Consider the following 16,775-nt stretch of genomic DNA (forward strand, 5'->3'; position numbering starts at 1 on the left):
AAGAAATACCTTCAGCAACAGATGCAGCGACAGATCTGTCAAGACATCTTGGAATCTAAAATGAAATAGTCCTAGTTGGTTTCACACAGTGGTTAGAACTACGGCCTTCAGACAGAAGGGTCCAGGGTTCAATTACAATCAAGGGCAAATGCCCAGATTGTGGGCATACCATGTAGGGCAGGGGTGGGCATCCCCTGGCACGCGTGCCAAATATGGCACGCCAGTAACTTTTGCTGGCACGTGAAACCCTCTCTTATAATCTTCCACTTACAATTTTTTTCTTAATATTGACTTTTTCATTTCATCATCATATACTGTGTTTTTGTTGCTCGAATGAATTTTATTATTTCTTCAAGATTCTTCACATATGTACACCTTAAGAGATATCAAGTAGGTGTAACATGTTTTGAAAAAATTAGGGTTGGCACGAAGAAGAATTTTGAGTTAGAGATTTTGCTGGTTTTAGCACGCACTCACAAAAAGGTTGCCCACCCCTGATGTAGGGTAAGTTTAAGAGGCAGCCATTCAATGATTCCCTCTTATCATTGATGTTTCTATCTTAGCCTCTCCCTTCCTCACTGAAATCAATAAAAATATTTTTAAAAAGAAAGTGCAAAATAGATACATACACTTCCAGAATAATAATAAAAAACACACACACAAAAAAAAACCCAATAATACTTAAGGGAACTTTCAATAATGTTTGTGTTTAAATGTATGTGATTCAATTCAGATTAATGAGATTTCACAAAGTTTGCCATATTGTTAAGACCTAACAAAAAAACTGCATTTTCTACACATATAAGAAATTTTTCACCTGAATTCATATGTGCAAAGCAAAGAGAGAAGATTGGCTGAAAGATTCCTCACATTAATTGCACACATAAGGCCTTTATCCAGAGTGAACTTTCTGATGATTATGGAGGCCGCCCCTACTGGAAAAAGATTTACCACATTCCCTGCATTTATAAGGCTTTTCTCCAGTGTGAACTCTCTGATGTTCACGGAGGCCATTTCTACGTGTAAAAGATTTACTACATTCACTGCATTCATAAGGCCTTTCTCCAGTATGAACTCTCTTATGATCATGAAGACTATCTGACCTGGTGAAAGACTTCCCACATTCACTGCATTTATAAGGCCTTTCTCCAGTGTGAATTCTCTGATTACAATTAGGGTGAGTGCTAGTAATAAAAGATTTCCCACATTCACTACACCGAGAAGACCTTTCTCCAGTGTGAACTCTCTGATGACAACGAAGTTGAGTGCTAGTGATAAAAGATTTCCCACATTCCCTACAATGATAAGGCCTTTCTCCAGTGTGAGAACGTTGATGATTACGGAGTGTACTGCTACTGGTAAAAGATTTCCCACATTCACTGCACTGATAAGGCCTTTCCCCAGTGTGAACTCTCTGATGACAACGAAGGTCAGTGCTTGTGATAAAAGATTTCCCACATTCACTGCAATGATAAGGCCTTTCTCCAGTGTGTACTCTCTGATGACGACAAAGTTTAGTGCTACTAGTAAAAGCTTTCTCACATTCACTGCACTTATAAGGCTTTTCTCCAGTGTGAACCCTCTGATGACAATGAAGGTTGCTGTTATCGGTAAAAGATTTCCCACATTCATTGCATTGATAAGGTCTTTCTCCAGTATGAAATCTCTGATGACGACAAAAATCAGTGCTATTGGTAAAAGCTTTCCCACATTCACTGCATTTATAAGGCTTTTCTCCAGTGTGAACTCTCTGATGACAACGAAGGTTACTGCTAGTGGTAAAAGATTTCCCACATTCACTGCATTGATAACGGCTTTCTCCAGTATGAATTCTCTGATGACAACAAAAGGCAGTGCTAGTGGTAAAAGATTTCCCACACTCACTGCACTCATAAGGCCTTTCTCCAGTGTGAAGTCTCTGATGACGACAAAGGTTTTGCATCCTCGTAAAAGCTTTCCCACATTCACTGCATTTATAAGGCTTTTCTCCTGTGTGAACTCTCTGATGACAATGAAGGTTACTGCTAGTGGTAAAAGATTTTCCACATTCACTGCACTCATAAGGCCTTTCTCCAGTGTGAAGTCTCTGATGATGACAAAGGCTTTGCATTGTGGTAAAAGCTTTCCCACACGCACTGCATTGATAAGGCTTTTCACCATTGTGAACCCTCTGATGACAACGAAGGTTACTGCTAGTGGTAAAAGATTTCCCACATTCAGTGCATTTATAAGGCTTTTCTCCAGTGTGAACTGTTTGATGATAATGAAGTTGATTGCTACTAATAAAAGATTTCCCAAATTTACTGCACTCATAAGACCTTTCTCCCATATGACATCTCTGATAATGAAAGCTGGAACACTTGGTAAAATATTTTCCATACTCACAGCAAACAAAACACCCACTTCCAGCATGGACACCCTTGTCTTGAATAAACGTATCGTTGCAGCCAATGTCTTCTTCGCATTCTTTTCTGATGTAATAATCTTTTCTCCTTTGAAATGTCACCTCACACTTCAAAATATCATTTGGCCTTTCCCTGGTCTGAGTATTCTCTTGGTGGACATGCCCTGACCCCGTAAGAATGCCCTGCCCAAGCTTCCCCCAGGTAAAATGATTCTGGGACACGTCCAAATTGCAGCCATTTGTAAGTGAGGTCCTGTCCACATCGCTAATGAAAGTCTTCTCTCTCACATGCTGCTGGTGAAATTCTTCTTTGAAAAAGAGCTTTTTTGCACCTGCCCCATTCCCCAACAGTGTCTGTCCATGTTGTGTTCCCTGAAGCTCAGTCAATTTGAAAATGTTTCCCAGAACTAGTCTACAACTCTCACTGTGGCTCTTCTGGGAAGACAAGGCTAACTTGGGATTCCTTGTCTGTGACAATCTTACAGAAACATTCTGTTCAGTTGGTGCCTCCACATTCTCTGCTCCACAGCAGCAACCTGAACAAAAGGAAAGGCTGGTGAGGTACATATTGACCTTATGAAAACAGAATATCTTCACCACAAATGTGTTTTATACAGTAGTAGAGGCCCAGTGCACGAATTCATGCACCAGAGGGGATCCTCTGTCTGGCCTGCAAGATCGGGTCAAAACTGGCTCTCCGATATCCCTTGAGGGGTCCTGCATTGGGAGAGGGCGCAGACCAGGCAAAGGGGCCACACCGGTGCATTTTCGGAGCCAGGGAGAGACATAGTAGGTTGGCCAGCCAGGGAGGAACTGTGAAAGGGCTCCAGGGCGTGTCCAGCCCGACTCACTCAGTCCCGATCGGCCAGAAACCAGCAGCAAGCTAACTAACTGGTCAGAGGATCTGCCTCCTGGTGGTCAGTGTACGTCATAGCAACTGGTCGACTGGTCGACTTTCTGCCCCAGGCGGTCAGTGCACATCATAGCGAGGGGTTGAACAGCCTTAGCATATCATTAGCATATTTGAATGGTTGAAGGGCCGACCAGTCAACCAAACACTTAGTATATTACGCTTTTATTATATAGGTTTTGGCCCCAAAGGTCAGTCAATGGTGAAAATCTCAGCAAGGGAGGGACAGAAGCACAGATGGGACACAAAGAGGCAAGGGTCTGCTCATTGTTCCTCCCCAAATGGCTTCCTTTAGGACCTTTCATGCTGGTGACTTGAGTCTGTGTAGAATAATCTGAATGTGCTCAAACCCATAAAAATCAATTGTATTAGAGCACATGATGTTCAACATCAGTATAATAACACATGTGCACTCTAAGGCTCTGCAGGCATTGACCAATGTTGGACTGCAGTAAAAAGAGACCTGTGAAAGGTAGAGTTGCAAAGTCTAGAGAAGTTAAGGTTTTCTTTTTTGTTTTTTAATATATTTTATTGATTTTTTTACAGAGAGGAAGGGAAAGGGATAGAGAGTTAGAAACATCAATGAGAGAGAAACATCAAACATCGATCAGCTAGCCCTAGCTCGTTTGGCTCAGTGGATAGAGTGTCACCCTGTGGACTGAAGGGTCCCAGGTTCGATTCCAGTCAGGGGCACATGCCTGGGTTGCTGGCTCGGTCCAACGCAGCCAATCAATGATTCCCTCTCATCATTGATGTTTCTATCTATCTCTCCTTCTCCCTTCGTTTCTGAAATCAATAAAAATATATTTTAAAAAAACCAAAAAACAGGAATCTGTGGCGGCTGCAGCCATGGGAGCGGACCTGGCCAGGCGCTACCTGGGCGATTCCTCAGGGGGAGCCAGACCCCCTGCGGATGCCCGGCTTCCCCGGGCGCAAGGAGCGCGAGATGGTGGCCACACGGCAGCAGATGAATGATGCACAGCTGGTGCTCCAGCAGCGAGACTACTGCGCTCACTACCTTATCCAGCTGCTCAAACGCAAGCGCAACAGCTTCCCCAACTTCCTGGCCTGCAAACACGAGCAGCACGACTGGGTCTACTGCGAGCACCTCGACTACGTGATGCGAATGAAGGAGTTTGAGTGCGAGCGGCGGCTGCTCCAGCGAAGAAGCGGCGGGAGCAGAGGGAGGCAGATCTGGCCAGAAGCCAGGGGTCCAGCCAGGTGGCCGTGTAGTGGAGCCCACCCACCACCCTTGGACAAGGGGAGAAATAAAAGCCTCCAGGCCCTCAAAAAAAAAAAAAATCGATCAGCTGCCTCCTGCAAAACCCCCTACTGAGTATGTGCCCACAACCAAGGTATATGCCCTTGACTGGAATCGAACCTGGGACCCTTCAGTCCATAGGCTGATGCTCTATCCACTGAGCCAAACCGGTTAGGGCAAAGTTAAGGTTTTCAGTGGGCTAGGAATCTGAGTAGAAATGATCACTGTTAGAACTGAGTAGTTTACAAAGTACCAACAATAAGCAAGGAGAAGTAGAACTGGGTGAGGAATGGGCAGAGATAATAAAACACTATTGAACAAAATGAGTTCATATTTATGACATTAACAGAATCAAAACCTCCCCAACAGCCCTTCACGAAGGCAAGACCATGTGTGGGTCCATTGTGTCATTCACTAAGTCATCTTTCTTCTGTGATGCACAAATGATTCTTCCCATCTAAAACACAGGTGAGTCAGCACAGGAATTCAGATGATATAAATCCAAAAGGAAAAACCAAAGAGATAAAGCCAGCGCTTTGATAGAACAACAAAGCACAGAAGACATACAGGAAAAAGATATATGTGAGTGCCATTACCAAGATGGCAAAATAGGAAATACAAGAATATTTTCCACTCCCAGAACAAGTACACAGCCAGACATGAATAAAAACCACTATAAGGGGACTTAAGCCCTGGCTGGCTCAGTGGTTGGAGTGACGGCCTGCACAGCAAAGGATTGAGGGTTCAATTCCTCATCAAAGTCATAAATCTGAGTTGTGATAAGCTGCCAGCCCCCGTCAGGGCATATACACAAGGCAACCAGTCAATGTGTCTCTTTCCCATCAATGTTTCTCTCTCTGTCGTCCTATCTCCCTTACTACCTTCTAATTCCTCTGAAAAGTAATAGAGAATAATATACACAAGTGAAGATTTTTTTCAAAAGAGTGAAATTAAGATAGAAAGGAACTCAGTGGAGCAAAAAAAGTCCAATGGAACAATGGGTAATCAAACATACTTACAGATGGCTAGGGTCAAACCCAAGAGTCAGAATTTTCTCTATCAACCATTGCACTTGCACAAACGTTGACTTTGTGGCCTGCTCTGTGAAAAACATTGCAAATTTGTGTTTTTTGGAATCACAGGAACCCCTGCAACATCTATGAATTCCCCACAGTCTACACAATCAGAGGACCCCATAAAGTTTGTCAGCATGAATTCCAAAAGAAATCCCTTTGGCAACAACTAGACCTAGCAATGCAATAAAAATCAGTATGTCCCAACAGTATTTGTAACCAAAGACACTAAAACCATCAGTTGTCACTGAAGAAAAAAAAAAAAAATGCTGCCAAATCCACCGTGGACCTATACATTCCTTATTATTCTGACCTCAGCTAAAGGGGCTTCAAGGAAACTAGGCTACTGGGACTTTCTTAAACCTGAAACAACACCCCACCCAGTCAACAACCGTTGATTCCATACGCCAATGAATGTATTTCTTGAGCCAGAATTGGTCCTAAAGTTGAAAGGAGTAACTGCTTCATTGAATGTGTAGACATCAACACAGCACTAAAAACAAGGACAACATCAAGACAACAATTGCTCTGAACCTGTGAGCAATAAAGACGTTTTTTTAAAAATATATTTTATTGATTTTCCACAGAGAGGAAGGGAGAGAGACAGAGAGCCAGAAACATCGATGAGAGAGAAACATCGATCAGCTGCCTCCTGCACACCTCCCACTGGGAATGCGCCCGCAACCCAGGTACACGCCCTTGACCAGAATCGAACCCGGGACCCTTCAGTCCTCAGGCCGATGCTCCATCCACCGAGCCAAACTGATTTCGGCAATAAAGGTGACTCTTAACTAATTGGCTCATTAAGGCATCTTGTCTAGCTCGCTGGTTTGCGATACAATAGAAAATGCCCCTTCAATAATAGGTAGATATCCCATCCAAAAGCAATAAGAATAACTGAAGGGGAGAACCAAGATGGCGGCATAGGTAAACACCGGAGAATGCTGCCTCGCACAACCACTTCAAAAATACAACTAAAAGACGGAACGGACATCACCCAGAACCACAGGAAGGCTGGCTGAGGGGAAATTGTTCAACTAGAAGGAAAGAGAACAGCATACCGAGACTCAGAGGAGGCGAAGTGCGGAAAATACTAAAGTGCGGAGGTGCGCGCGGAGCGGGCTGGTGGCTGAGGGCGCGGGTGTCGTTTTCAATCGGGAGGGAGGCTCAGGCCTTGAGCTCCAGTTCTGGGCGAGTCTCTAGGGACTCAGACTCAAACGGGAGAAGCGGGACTATCTGGCATCGGTCAGAACACGAGGGCAGCTTTCTATCCGAGGTTTGCAGCGGTTGCTGGGACTCTGAGAGGCAGAGCCTCTGGGGATGGGACTGAGAGCAGCCATAACTGCTCGCTCCGCCCACCCTGTTGATCCTGTGCGACCCGCCCCGCCCAAGCCCTGCACAGAGCCATTTGCTAGATAGCCAGAGGCAAAGGCTAGATTAGCACCTCCCTAGAGGACAGAAGTTCTCTCACTGCAGACACAGCTGATTCTCACAGTCACTTGGCCTGGAGGTCAAATCCCCTCTAGTATTACCTACAACAATCAAGGCTTAACTACAACAAGACTGCGCACAAAGACCACTAGGGGGTGCACTAAGAAAGCATAAAAAATGCGGAGACAAAGAAACAGGACAAAATTGTCAATGGAAGATATTGAGTTCAGAATCACACTTTTAAGGTCTCTCAAGAACTGTCTAGAAGCCGCCGATAAACTTAATGAGATCTACAAGAAATCTAATGAGACCCTCGATGTTATGATAAAGAACCAACTAGAAATTAAGCATATACTGACTGAAATAAAGAATACTATACAGACTCCCAACAGCGGACCAGAGGAGCACAAGAATCAAGTCAAAGATTTGAAATGCAAAGAAGCAAAAAACACCCAACCGGAAAAGCAAAATGAAAAAAGAATCCGAAAATACGAACATAGTGTAAGGAGCCTCTGGGACAGCTTTAAGCGTACCAACATCCGAATTATAGGGGTGCCAGAAGAAGAGAGAGAGCAAGATATTGAAAACCTAGTTGAAGAAATAATGACAGAAAACTTCCCCTACCTGGTGAAAGAAATAGACTTACAAGTCCAGGAAGCACAGAGAACCCCAAACAAAAGGAATCCAAAGAGGACCACACCAAGACCCATCATAATTAAAATGCCAAGAGCAAAAGACAAAGAGAGAATCTTAAAAGCAGCAAGAGAAAGAAACTCAGTTACCTACAAGGGAATACCCATATGACTGTCAGCTGATTTCTCAACAGAAACTTTGCAGGCCAGAAGGGAGTGGCAAGAAATATTCAAAGTGATGAATGCCAAGAACCTACAACCAAGATTACTTTATCCAGCAAAGCTATCATTCAGAATTGAAAGTCAGATAAAGAGCTTCACAGATAAGAAAAAGCTAAAGGAGTTCATCACCACCAAACCAGTATTATATGAAATGCTGAAAGGTATCCTTTAAGAAGAGGAAGAAGAAGAAAAAGGTAAAGATACAAATTATGAACAACAAATATGCATCTATCAACAAGTGAATCTAAGAATCAAGTAAATAAATAATCTGATGAACAGAATGAACTGTTGATTATAATAGAATCAGGGGCATAGAAAGGGAATGGACTGACTATTCATGAGGGGGAAAGGGGTCTGGGAGATGTGGGAAGAGACTGGACAAAAATCGTGCACCTATGGATGAGGACAATGGGTGGGGAGTGAGGGCGGAGGGTGGGGTGGGAACTGGAAGGAGGGGAGTTACGGGGGGGAAAAAAGAGGAACAAATGTAATAATCTGAACAATAAAGATTTAATAAAAAAAAAAAAGAATAACTGAAGTCTGACTAGACTCTAGAGCAGTGGTTCTCAACCTTCTGGCCCTTTAAATACAGTTCCTCATGTTGTGATCCCCAACCACAAAATTATTTTCGTTGCTACTTCATAACTGTAATTTTGCTATTGTTATGAATCATAATGTAAACATCTGATATGCAGATGGTCTTAGGCGACCCCTGTGAAAGGGTCGTTGGACCCCCAAAGGGGTTGCGACCCACAGGTTGAGAACCGCTGCTCTAGAGAAAACAGAGCTAAGAAATATATACAGAACATCCCATCCAAGTGCAGCAGGAGATGCATTCTTGTCAAGCACACATGAGACATTCTCTAAGTAGATCATATGTTAAGTCAAAAAATTAGTCTCAAAGTTTGAGAAGAAATCACATCAAGTACCTTATCTAGTAACAATGTATGAAACTTGAAATCAGTTTTAGTTTCAATAAAGCTGGAAAATTCACAAGTATGTTCAAATTAAACACAGTCCTGAAGAATGAGTGGGTGAAAGAAAAAACTGAAAAGAGAACTCAAAAACTAAAGAGGCAAAGTGAATACAAGCACAATCTACCAAAGCTTATGTAAAAAGGCAGGAAATGCAATTCTGAGAGGAAATTTTAGAGTGATGAATTCCTACATTAATACAGTTCCTCATGTTGTGGTGACCCCCAACCATAAAATTATTTTCATTGCTACTTCATAACTGTAATTTTGCTACTGTTATGAATTGTAATGTAAATATCTGATATGCAGGATGAATTTTGGGAGGTCGCGACCCACAGGTTGAGAATCGCTGGAGGGGGTAATTCAAGTCGGAATCCTATCAGTCTGTAGGCAAAGGACCTAAATAGACACTTTTCGAAAGAGGACCTACAGACGGCCAACAGACATAAGAAAACATGCTCAAAGTCACTAATCATCCGAGAGACGCAAATCAAAACAATGAGGTACTATCTCACACCTGTCAGAATACCAGTCATCAACAAATCAATAAACGACAAGTGCTGGCGAGGATGTGGAGAAAAAGGAACCCTCGAGGACTGCTGGTAGGAATGTAGAGTGGTGCAGCCACTGTGAAGAACAGTATGGAGTTTCCTCAAAAAATTAAAAATGGAGCTCCCATTTGAGCCAGTAATCCCACTTCTAGGAATATATCCCAAGAAATCAGAAACACCAATCAGAAAGGATATATGCACCCCTATGTTCTCTGCAGCATAATTACAATAGCTAAGATTTGGAAACAGCCTAAATGCTCACCAGCAGGTGAGTGGATTAGAAAACGGTGGTACATCTTCACAATGGAATACTACGCTGCTGTAAAAAAGAAGGAATGCGTACCATTTGCAATAGCATGGATGCACTGGAGAGCATTATGCTAAGTGAAATAAGCCAGTTGGAGAAAGATAAATATCACATGATCTTACTCATATGTGGAATATAATGAACAACATAAACTGATGAGCCAAAATAGAGCCAAAGGAAAAAAACATTTTAGAATATAATAGGAGTAATCTTGTTATTTGCAGATTTTTAATCTTTCCTACAACTTTTGTGATATTATACTATGTTAGTACAGTTTTGGTAATATTATTACATTTAAAATCCTGTTTTCCTTGAAATATTAATTTTTATTGCATATAATATGACATTTAGAATAGTTTTTCTTGAAATATCAATGTTTATTGCATATAACATTCATTTAAAAAAACTATTTTTGCCCTAACTGGTTTGGCTCTGTGGATAGAGCGTCGGGCTGTGGAATAAAAGGTCCTGAGTTCGATTCCAATCAAGGGCATGTACCTTGGTTGCGGGCTCAATGCCCGATAGGGGTTGTGCAAGAGGCAGCTGATCGATGTTTCTCTCTCATTGATGTTTCTAACTCTCTATCACTCTTCCTTCCTGTCAAAACCAATAAAATATATTTTTAAAAATAAATAAATAAACTATTTTCATTTACCCAATGTAGTCCTGTTCAGTATAATTTTATACCCTTTAAGAGCAGATTTTCTTCAGAAAAATAATATAAGAGAATTTAAATTTGAAGAATGAAATTGGTGGTCAAATTTGTAAAGCTCTTTGAAATGAAAACTAAAAAGATGAGAATTTAAAAAAAAGAAAGAAAGTAAGCCCAAGTGTCAACCTATGAACCAGGAGGTCACAGTTCAATTCTGGGTCAGGGCAAATGCCAGTAGTGGGTTCAATCCCCAGTAGGGGGCATACAGCAGGCAGCTAATCAATAATTCTCTCTCATCCTCAATGTTTCTAACTCTCTATTCCTCTCCCCTCCTCTCTCTAAAATCAATTGTAAAGAACTCACTATAAACTTCTAAAATTAATTTAAAAAATTCAGAGCCCTAGCTGGGTGGCTCAGTTTGGGAGAGTGTGGATCTGATACACCAAGGAAGTGGGTTGGATTTTCCATCAGGGTACAAGCTGGGGGCAGCCAATGATACAGAGATGGATGGAAGAGCAGAGCAATTTCTCTCTCTCACTCTAAGAGCAATACATAAATATTAAAAAATAAATTCAGAAAAGTTACAGGATAAAACATCAACATACAAACATTAGTTCCATTTCTAGTATATGTGCTGCCGAAGCGAGCACAATTAGTTCCATTTCTGAACACTGACAATGAATTCTTTGATAAACAAATGAAGAAAGGCCCTAGTCAGTATGGTTTGGTTGGTTGAGCATCTTCCCATGAACTGAGAGGACACCAGTTCTATTCCAGGTCAGGGCATATGCCCAGATTGTAGGCAAGATTCCCAGAGGGGGGTGGGGGGGGTAGGTGCAGGAGGCAGCTCATAGTTGTATCTGAACTGGATGTTTCACTCTCTCCCTCTCCATTTCTCTCTCTCTGAAAAATGAACAAAAACATATTTTTTAAAAAACAAATGAAGAAAGTAGACAATAGCATTAAAATAAATAAAATACTGAGAAATAAATTCAACCACAAAGGTGAAAGATCTGTACATTGAACACTAGACTACAGTGATGAAAGAAATGGAAGCCGTAACCGGTTTTGCTCAGTGGATAGAGCGTTGGCGTGCGGACTGAAGGGTCCCAGGTTCGATTCTGGTCAAGGGCATGTACCTTGGTTGCGGGCACATCTCCAGTAGGGGGCGATCGATGTTTCTCTCTTATCAATGTTTCTCTCTTATCAATGTTTCTAACTCTCTATCCCTCTCCCTTCCATCTCTGTAAAAAATCAATAAAATATATTTTTTTTACAAAATAAAAAAGAAATGGGAAGAAAACACAAAAATAGTGCAAAGACATTTTTTTTTTTTTATAAATATTTTCTTATTGATTTTAGAGAGGAAGGAAGAGGGAGAAATAGAAAGATCAATGATGAAAGAGACTCACTGATCGGCCGCCTCTCACACGCCCACCCTGGGGATTGAGCTCACAACCCGGGCATGTGCCCCTGACCAGAATCCAACCCCAGACCCATCATTCTGCAGGCTGACGCTCTATCCACTGAGCCAAACCGGCCAGGGCAAAACATCCCGTGTTCTTGAATTTGAAAATGGAATATCTTTAAAATGTCCCTACTAGCCAAAGCAATCTCCAGATTAAATGCAATCTGGATGAGAATTCCAATGTCTGAAACCTCAAGAGACTTCAAATAGCAAAAGTCACCTTGAGCCGAAGCCGGTTTGGCTCAGTGGATAGGGCGTCGGCCTGCGGACTGAAGGGTCCATGGTTCGATTCCGGTCAAGGGCATGTACCTTGGTTGCGGTCATATCCCCAGTGGGAGATGTGCAGGAGGCAGCTGATCGATGTTTCTCTCTCATCGATGTTTCTGACTCTCTATCTCTCTCCCTTCCTCTCTGTAGAAAATCAATACAATATATTAATCAAATAGCAAAAGTCACCTTGAGCAACGGACCTGGTGGCATCACACTTCCTGCCTTCAATCTATCACAAAGCCACAGCCACCAACCAGTGTGTTACTGAAATACACCCAGAAACACACACCAATAGCAAAGAACATAAACACAGGAATAAACTCAGGCACGTAGGTCCAGGTAATCTTTGACTTAAACCACAAGACAGGTTAAGTAGAAAAGGATAGTTTCTTCAATGAATGGTGCGGAGAAAATGGATATTTACATGTAAAACAACAAAACTGAACACCACTGATAAAAATTAACACAGACTGCATGAAACCATTACATTCCTCTCTTAATACCTAAAAATCCTTCAAGACAACCCAGAGAAAACACTTTGGAGATGTGTTTTGGACAAGATTTTTTGGGATGTGATACCAATCTCCAGGCAGAAAAATAAAACCAGCAGTCCAGGCTACAACAAAGGAAAGAGCTACTTCTCAGCACAATAGCAATGAACACAATGAAATGAAAAGGCAATCTCCAGGAGGATGGGAGACCATACTTGCAAATCAGGTGAACTTATGGAAGATATTGTGATTTGACTCAGATCAGCTCAGTAAAGCAAATATCAGCTCTGGAAGGTCAGCCTCAGTGGATAAAGCGTCAGCCTGCAGCCCTTAGGGTTCCAGGATTGATGCAGGTCCACAGCATGTACCTTGGCTGCAGGCTCTCCCCGCCCAAACCTGGTCAGGGCGAGTGCAGGAGGCAACCGATCAACCTGTCGCTCTCCACATATATATTTCTCTGCCGTTTCCTCTCTTTATCTCTCTCTAAAACTCAATAGCAAAATATCCTCAGGTAGGCTTAAAACATAATTAATAAATAAATAAATAAATAAATAAGCAAGCTAATATTAAGGTATAGAAGGAAGGTCATGTCATGTTAACACTATAATGAAGGCTATGAAGAACACAATGATTTTACTGAAAAAACTCTAAATAAATTCCTTAAAAATACTTTATCAGGCCCTAACTGGTTTGGCTCAGTAGATAGAGCATCAGCCTGCGGACTCAAGGGTCCCAGGTTCGAGTCCGATCAGGGGTATGTACCTTGGTTGCAGGCCCCTGGTAGGGGGTGTGCAGGAGGCAGCTGATCGATGTTTCTCTCTCATCGATGTTTCTAACTCTCTATCCCTCTCCCTTCCTCTCTGTAAAAAAATCAATAAAATATATTTTAAAAAAATACTTTATCAGTAAACACTGGTAACCAACATCTGAGCCTGCCTGAAAAACAGCCACACTAGATTTCCTGAATGAAGAGTTCACCAAAACATGAAATTTGTAAATAAAATAAGAATGCAATATTTGGGAAGAACAACTAAGCAAATGCTAAAAGTCATATGCCTTAATATATAAACTGGAAAAGGAATTCAAAAGACTCATTAGCCAAAAAATATTGTTCCAATTAGGACTAGGGCTGTAGAGACAATTTTCAAAAAAATCCGTACAGCCCTGACTGGTTTGGCTCAGTGGATAGAGCGTCGGCCTGCGGACTCAAGGGTCCCAGGTTCGATTCCGGTCAAGGGCATGTACCTTGGTTGCGGGCACATAACCCAGTAGGGAGTGTGCAGGAGGCAGCTGATCGATATTTCTCTCTCCTTGATGTTTCTAGCTCTCTATCCCTCTCCCTCTCCCTTCCTCTCTGTAAAAAAATCAATAAAAATAATAATAATAATAAATAAAAATACGTACAAATGACCATCAGGAATATTAAAAAAATGCTTTAACTCACTAGTCAAGGTGGAATCCATTTGGCCCCCTGACACACTACCAACCACAATCCTTCCCTAAGAGTTTACCACAGCAGGTTTTGTGACTAAAGCAGTGGTTCTCAACCTTCTGGCCCTTTAAATACAGTTCCTCATGTTGTGACCCAACCATAAAATTATTTTCGTTGCTACTTCATAACTGTAATGTACCTACTGTTATGAATCGTAATGTAAATATCTGATATCCAGGATGGTCTTAGGCGCCCCCTGTGAAAGGGTCGTTGGACCCCCAAAGGGGTCGCGACCCACAGGTTGAGAACCGATGGACTAAAGGGTTAGAATAGAGCAGTACAAACAAACCCAGCCTGCCAACCGCAGCAACTGCCCGGAAAAGTGGAAAAATCAAGCAATGTATACAGTCCAGAGGTGAGGACAGAGCACTCCTAGAGGTGAGGGAGGGATGAGGACATGCAAAGCCAAGTCTCCAGAACCAGCCAAAATGAGGGTCTTACCCAGGGAGGATATAAGTTCAAAGTTCTCCAGCATCACATTCAGGTACAGCTGTCTCTGACCCTCATCAAGGAGGCTCCATTCCTCCCTGGAGAAGTACAGGGCAATGTCCTCAAAGGTCACGCCAACCTGTCAGAATTGAGACAAATGAAATCAGAGCTGTCTCACTGAGAACCAGTAATCCTACTCCTTACTCATCATCCCCACCCTCAACCTCCTCCAGGGCACCCCAGTTTAGTGTGGACACCAGGCCCTAATGCCAGTGCAGGCTGCTCTCTCATCACAGTCCCATTAGTCACTGTGATGGCCCTCAGCAGAGCAGCTGGGTTGGGAAGGGGGACAGCAGAGAAACATCATCTAAGGCAGCTCTGGGCCATGCCTGCAGGGCCCCAGCCTTCCTGTCAAGCAACACCACTGCCGTCTCCTAGATCCTGCCTCCAGGACAAAGACAAACCTGGGCTTATGCTTCACCCTTTAATCCTCACACCGGGTCCCCGGGACCATCAGCTCACACTTCCTCCAGATGTGCACACCACTGGGTAATGTCTACCGCCTTCCCATCTCAGACCCCAGGTTCACTCTCTCAGCTCTGCCACCTCCCTGCTCCACAGCACAGGACCTCTCTGCACTCACCCATGAACTTGGCACATGGCATCCAGAGAGAGCTTGAGAGGTTCCACAAGGATCTGGCACAACTCCAGTTTCCTGTTGGACCCCACAGCCTGGGGAAAGCAGGGCATGCGGCTCTGAAGTCCTCCCTGCCCGTCTCCGATTTTTGACTCAATACTAACCACCCACATCCTCAGGGAACCTCAGGTGCGAGTCACCCCCGTCCTCTCTGCCCTGCACTTGCTGTGTCCTCAGAAGCCACAACACTCCTCTCTCCCCTCCACCTTCCTCTTGGTCCTCCACGCGGGACTGAGCTGCAAGACGGGACAGGCGCCCGCACCCGGGCTGTCCTGTTAGGTGTGAGGAGGCGGTGAGGACCCGCAGGGACACGCACTCACCTCAGGCCTGCAACTCAGCTCGGGCGCCGCCATTGGACTCTGTGGGCAGAGCGGGGCCGGAGCCCCCGGAGAAGAGGCCGCTGCGGGAATGGCGGTCCCTGGCCCGGCCCTGGTCCGGCACTGGTCCGGCCCTGGTCCGGCCCTGTTAGCGACTGGGAGCTTCAATCCCACATGTGAGCTGTGCGCACCCCTGCAGGCTCCCACCACGGGCTGTGAGGCAGGGAGCACCACTCTCCAGCCTTCTCCACGGGACTGTGCGACCAGGAACTCCTGACCGCCTGAGAATAAAACTGAGAGAGGACAAAACCCCGCCAGGAGGCCTGCCAGTCCCGCCCTACACAAGTGGCCAAGCGGAAACGCCTTTCCTGAGCCTCCATTGGCGCATCCCGTTGTCATTCCGCGCCCGGCCTTCTGGGTAATGTAGTTCTTACGCTCCAAGTCCAGGATCCTGTATTTCCACAGCTCAATCCAGGACAGGATTGGGGGGCATATAGCACAGTACACACCAAGTATACTCAGTGTCCTCCAGCACCTTCAGCAGATGTGATTTCTAGGGCAAGTTTGTTTCTGGGGCGCCTGTGAGGCTTCCTTTAGCTGCTGGTTTTGCATATCTTTCTTCAGGACCTGCTCTTTCAGAATAAGAGGCATTTTTCCTTCATTCAGGCCATTAGGCATTTGTCTCCTTCAGGCCTTATGTTGCTGGGGAACATTGCTCCTCTCTAACAAGAACTATGTTGCCTCCATTGAATCCACTAAGCAAAGTTAATGTCACAATACAGACACTAATACTTCACAGCATCTGCTTCTGATGCCATCAGCAGTGTCAGCTCTGCCTGGGCTGCAGTGAGGCTAAAGCAGGGGTAGACAAACTTTTTGACTCGAGGGCCACAAATGGGTTCTTAAACTGGACCGGAGGGCCGGAACAAAAGCATGGATGGAGTGTTTCTGTGAACTAATATAAATTCAAAGTAAACATCATTACATAAAGAGCAAGAGGCCCTGATTGGTTTGGTTCAGTGGATAGAGAATTGGCCTGCGGACTGAAGGGTCTCGGGTTCGATTCCGGTCAAGGCTCTAATTATTCATCTATTGCAAACAATAGAGAACATGTTGAGGACAGCAGAGACATGAATTACAGGCTGAATCTCTGAGGGAAGGCAGAAGAAAGTTAAAAAAAAATCTTTAGAGGAT

The 16,775-nt window shown here is 43.7% G+C and overlaps 1 protein-coding gene and 1 pseudogene across 1 annotated transcript; one reads left to right on the forward strand and one right to left on the reverse strand.

The window, feature by feature from the left end:
• Positions 1-611: 611 nt before the first annotated feature.
• LOC102439696 (zinc finger protein 345-like) lies at positions 612-16,524 on the reverse strand. The gene is made up of 3 exons (XM_006102375.3): positions 15,585-16,524; positions 14,580-14,706; positions 612-2,940 (listed from the first exon to the last, which is right to left on the reverse strand). The coding sequence occupies exons 1-3, from the start codon at positions 15,978-15,980 to the stop codon at positions 893-895; spliced, it is 2,571 nt and encodes an 856-aa protein (XP_006102437.2). The 5' UTR covers positions 15,981-16,524; the 3' UTR covers positions 612-892.
• Positions 4,164-4,616, forward strand: LOC102439370 (annotated as a pseudogene).
• Positions 16,525-16,775: the final 251 nt, after the last annotated feature.

This window comes from Myotis lucifugus, unplaced genomic scaffold (assembly GCF_000147115.1).
Source record: "Myotis lucifugus unplaced genomic scaffold, Myoluc2.0 scaffold_412, whole genome shotgun sequence".
Classification (NCBI taxonomy): Eukaryota; Metazoa; Chordata; class Mammalia; order Chiroptera; family Vespertilionidae; genus Myotis; species Myotis lucifugus.